The 5,232-nt window shown below is 45.5% G+C and overlaps 1 protein-coding gene across 2 annotated transcripts in view; it reads left to right on the forward strand.

Moving 5' to 3' along the window:
* Nucleotides 1-3,721, forward strand: part of LOC123180747 (lysine-specific demethylase JMJ15) — a 7,066-nt gene extending 3,345 nt beyond the window's left edge. Inside the window, exons 6-11 of one of the 2 annotated variants that reach the window (XM_044592874.1) lie at nucleotides 1,080-1,448; nucleotides 1,537-2,179; nucleotides 2,264-2,491; nucleotides 2,572-2,675; nucleotides 2,770-2,967; nucleotides 3,064-3,721. In XM_044592874.1, the coding sequence (XP_044448809.1) occupies nucleotides 1,080-1,448; nucleotides 1,537-2,179; nucleotides 2,264-2,491; nucleotides 2,572-2,675; nucleotides 2,770-2,967; nucleotides 3,064-3,408 (1,887 nt within the window). In that variant the 3' untranslated portion in view covers nucleotides 3,409-3,721. Of the gene's footprint in view, nucleotides 1-1,079; nucleotides 1,449-1,536; nucleotides 2,492-2,571; nucleotides 2,676-2,769; nucleotides 2,968-3,063 lie in introns of both variants that reach the window. The other variant, XM_044592873.1, reaches the window with a different exon arrangement.
* The last annotated feature ends 1,511 nt before the right edge of the window (nucleotides 3,722-5,232 follow it).

Here is a 5,232-nt window from a genome sequence, read left to right on the forward strand (position 1 = left end):
CCTCAAAGCGCTACCCGAGCTGTTGCAACATTGAAGGAACAACTAGCGGCTGCTAGGGTATCCATCAACCTTCTGGAGAAGGGAGGATCCAGCAAGGCGCCCAACAAAAATGATGATGAGATTGACAGCACAGCTGCTGCTGCTGCACTGGCAGCACCTTTCGCTTACCGGGAGGAATGCCGTGCTGCTCCGAAGTTCCACAAGCTAGAATTCCCTAACTATAGAGGGGAGGGCAGCCTGTTGCCTTGCTTGAACTGTGTAGAGCGATTCTTCAAGGGCCACCAGACGGAGGACAAGGAAAAGGTGTGGATGGCCTCCTATCACCTCGCTGATGATGCTGCACCATGGGACAGCCGGTTGGAGATGATGCATGGCGAACCACCATGACCAAAGTTCGTCAAATACAACCGTAGTTTTGGGCTGACGATCAGGACTAATCGGCTGGCGGAAATTGAACACTTGAAACAAACAGGCTCGGTGTGTGACTACAAGAAGAAATTCTCACACTTTTTGCAGGTGTTAGTCTCTTGGAAGAGCAGCAAGTCGAGCTGTTTGTTCGTTGCTGGGCTCCGCAAGCCCGTCCGTACTGATGTGGACTTGCAGTACCCATTGAACCTTGAGGCTGCCATGAGCTTAGCACTCTCTTATGAGCAGCGTTGTCTCTCAGATGATGAGTACGCACCATCCCTAGGCACGACGTTGTCTTCCAAAGCAACCAAGTCAACGACCCAAACAGCCTGCTGCTGCGGCACGCTAAAGGCACGTGCTTTGACTGTGATGAGAAGTATGCCCGTGGCCATCGCTGTGCCTGGCTCTTTTTGATCTATATAAAGGGAGGGTAGTTTGTATTAGGGTTATAAATCATGAAATATAGAAAATTGCCCCAACTTAGAGTTAGCCTCCGGCGGCCATGACAGGAGAAGAACCCCTAGGTGTGCCTGAGGGCAAACCTCGCTAACCCCTCTGATCAGATCCCCAATTCCCACCTCCAGCTCCATGCACGCAACACATCCTCGTCCTGCATTATGCAAATGTTTTTGCACCTTCATCAATTTTTGATTCTGAATTGCTTTGTGCAGGTTACACAGTTATCCCCTTCTGTTCTAAAATCAGAAGGAATTCCTGTTTACCGTGTTGTTCAGAATCCAGGCGAGTTTGTTCTGACATTACCACGAGCTTACCATTCTGGGTTCAACTGTGGCTTCAACTGCGCAGAGGCAGTAAATGTTGCTCCCGTGGACTGGCTGCCCCATGGACAATGTGCTGTTGAGCTATACAGAGATCAGCGGCGCAAGACATCAATATCACATGACAAGTTATTACTTAGAACTGTACAAACAGCTCTCAGACAGGTTTGGGCGAATCTACACAACTGCAAGAGTGGTCAGAAGGAATATATATGGCTTGATACCTGTGGAAAAAATGGAATGCTCACAAATGCATTTAAGGTATTTCTCAATTCTGGCATTAATTATTTGTCAGTTCTCACTCAACGAAATTAAGTTTTATTTTTTACTTTTGGCTCCATTATTTCAGACAAGAATTAAAATGGAAGGTGCAGCACGTGAGGCGAATGCTCGTTTGCAATGTAAGAAGATGGATCAGGATTATGATTCAACGGACCGTGAATGCTTTTCATGCTTTTATGATCTTCATTTATCTGCTGTCAGTTGCCAATGCTCGCCAAACCGTTTTGCTTGCTTAAATCATGCAAATCTTCTATGTTCATGCGAAATGGATAGAAAATTTGTGTTGCACCGATACAGTATGGAGGAGTTGAATGCTCTTGTTGCAGCTCTGGAGGGAGATCCAGCTGCAGTGTACCAGTGGAAAGAGTATGATGTAGGCTTAGTTTGCCAATCTGCTTCTACGCAGCAGAAGATGGACTTCAGTAAAAGTGCAAAATTATCTGGATCAATTATTGATGTCAACATTGATTGCGGCTTTGATGGCTGCGAGGACCTTGACAAGTCAGCGGGATATCCGCAAGAGAAGGAAGTGCAGAATAGATGTGTTAATCTGAACATAGAAGGTCCATCCAGTAGTCCTAGAATAAAAGAAGAGTTAGTATGTAGTTCTAGCACATCAAATACAACAGGTTTCTCAAGCTCTACATTTAGTGCTTTAGGAAAGATTGACAAGGACAAGATGGCCATGGAGTTGGGGTCCCTGCAGACAAGTAATCCAACTATTTCAAGTTTCCAGTGCACACAGTCCTTGAGTCATTCATCTGAATTATCATGCTCTTCTCGAATATCAACAGGATCTACCCTACCTTCCAAAACTACTAAGGAACTGTTTGGCATTGAGACTGAATACTGTGTGGCCAAGGCTTCACGTGCCCAGGTTAGTCAACTGGGGAAACCTTCTTCAAGCCAATCCAATGAAGTCTCCTGGCCAGCAAAATTACGACATCAGGTTGAGCAACTCGACCACGGAACAGTAATAGTTGGCAAAAATTGGTGCAACCATCAAGCTATCTTCCCAAAAGGTACATGCACTAAATAGTGTAATGAATATTTTGATGGTGTGTAAAAATGTTAAAATTAAGAGAAAAGGACATCTTTGCAGGATTTAGGAGCCGAGTGACATTTCACAGCGTACTAGATCCGACAAGAATATGCTGTTACATTTCAGAAGTTATTGATGCTGGACTTCTCGGACCATTGTTTAGGGTATTTGTAATTCGAAATACCTCCTATTTTCAGGCTTGACCTCATTTGCTTTATTGTGGGTCATATGACAGCTATGTTCCCAAAATCATTACAGGTGGCTGTGGAGGAGTTTCCTGAGGTTTCTTTTACTCACACTTCACCAATGCAGTGTTGGGATAGTGTGAGAGACAGGGTGAATGAAGAGAGAAAAAAGCAATGTAGGGCTGGAAAATCTGGCGTTCCTGCTTTATTATCGAACGATTCTGTAAATGGGCTTGAAATGTTTGGTTTCATTTCCCCACCAATAATTGAGGTAGATTTTTCAGGAGATGTATAGCTTTTGTTTCTCTCAGAGCAGTCACTTCATTATCACGTTATAGTTACTAAGAAACCCTTTGTTTTTTTACAGGTAATCGAGGCTCTAGATCCCGACCACAAGTGCTTAGATTATTGGTTGTCTAAGCATACACCTCCTCTGAGAAGACTCCTTTCGGAGTCTTTGATGACCACAACGGTTGATGGCACTAATAATTCTTCTATAAGGTTACTTGGGGTTGATATTGCCAGCAACGAATCTGAACGATCTAGTTTCCACAATAATTCATGTGCTGAAGAGACTAAACTCAGCAGGCTCCTTAAGAAGGCTAAATGCCCAGAAGAACAAGAACTAATTGTCATGAACAAAGCAATCAGCGGCAGGATGGATAACAGGGCAGGTCTGCAGGATGAGATGAAGAATTATGTAGATAAATAGGGCCTTGAATGGATAAACCATTTTTAGTAACTCATCCTAGATTGCTTCTCTAGGGAACCATTAGAAATTAAACTAGAACCACCATTTACCTGCATTCTTATAGAATTGCATTTCCTGATCTTCCATTTAGTTTTGCATGATCCAAATTTATTTTTACTTGATGGCAAAAGGTTATTTTCTCTCTAATTGTGTCCTGATTAGCCAGGATCATGGTAACCAATGTAACAAGTTGACCATTCGTTTATCAAAAGTTTATGTACAAAACCTTGTTGCAGGAAAGTAAAAAAAAATGAAGAAAATGATTTCGTATTTTTGATTGATTGGTGCATTACTGCCACTATGTGTGAGATGGATAACCCTTTTTCATCATAAAACACCATCGTTAAGTTTCTTTGGTCTCATTTTCATGGCTAAGATGGCAGGCAATCACTTCCTTGCCTTGATTTGTGTTTTATAATGATGTTGATGATACCATCAAATTCTGATGGTTGATACCTTGTGGCCCATGGTACTATTCAAAAACTCCATTGGAAATATCCGAGGAAATAGATGTTCCTGATACATCTCACAGGTTCAGTTGCATAATATTCTTGCAAGTAATTTTTTTTGTACTCTATAAACTGTTCCAAGTAGGTTTATTGGTTGGAGTTGAGGATTCCACCCCCTCCCCCGCCATGCGCCGCCCATCTCTGCCGACACGGGGGGAACCTTAGCCACCGCCGCCGGCCTCCCCCGCATCGCCGCCGCCGGAGGGTCGGCACGGCAGGTGGCGACGGAGCTGATTTGGGCCCCTCGCGCCCCAACCCCCGCACCCTGTGCCATGCTACCTTACCGCAGTGCCCTCCTACTGGTCCGGCGGAGCCGGATTTGGCCCCCGAATGGCCTGACCTCGCGCTCTTCGGCCAGCTGCGCCCCCCTTGTCATCCTCGGCAGTCGCGGACGCCCCCTCCTCACGTGCCTCCACCACCTTCGCCTGTGGCCCGGGGACCCCCCCCCCCACGATTCTCGGGTAGCCCCCACTAGCGATTCCGGCGTTCCTGGCCGTTCCCATGGCGCCCCCTGCAACTTCGTCATCCCTCGCGGCCTTGTTCAAGTCCTGCTGGTGGTTGCCGGCTGTGGTGGGGTTTGTGGTCTGCGACCGGTTGCGGGGGCGTTCGCGGCCTGCCTCAGGTGCAAGCGGCCCCTCTCGTCTCTGCCCCCCGAGCCACGGTGACGACTCTCGCGAGGAGGCGGTGATGCGTCCGCGGTTGTGGCTGACTCGGGGCCCTCGCGGCGCTCCTTGCTGTTGAGGTCCCGGCCCTAGCGGCCTCAGGCCCGCATCTCTCCGATTGATTGGTACATTACCGCCACTATGTGTGAGATGGATAACCCTATTTCGTCATAAAACAACATCATTAAGTTTCTTTGGTCTCATTTTCATAGCTAAGATGGCAGGCAATTACTTCCTTGCCTTGATTTGTGCTTTATAATGATGTTGATGATACCATCAAATTCTGATGGTTGATACTGTGTGGCCTACGGTACTACCTAACATGTCTAAATCATGTAATCTTTTTTTGGGTATGAATGTTGAGAAACGATGACGTAATAGATATCAAAACAATAATATAAAAGAATGTGATAAAATAATTGTTACTCTTCAAAATATCCATGTCAATGAATGTTATTACTATCATTTAATCGTGTAAGCATGGCATAACTCGGTCTTCCTAGCATAAAGTATAAATTATGAACACTATAAGTGCATCTAGTGCCATCCCTAGTTGGTTTTGGAGTATTGACAACAAACATGGTTGAGGGACTAATGTGTTTGTGAGAATTGCA

This window comes from Triticum aestivum, chromosome 1D (assembly GCF_018294505.1).
Source record: "Triticum aestivum cultivar Chinese Spring chromosome 1D, IWGSC CS RefSeq v2.1, whole genome shotgun sequence".
Classification (NCBI taxonomy): domain Eukaryota; kingdom Viridiplantae; phylum Streptophyta; class Magnoliopsida; order Poales; family Poaceae; genus Triticum; species Triticum aestivum.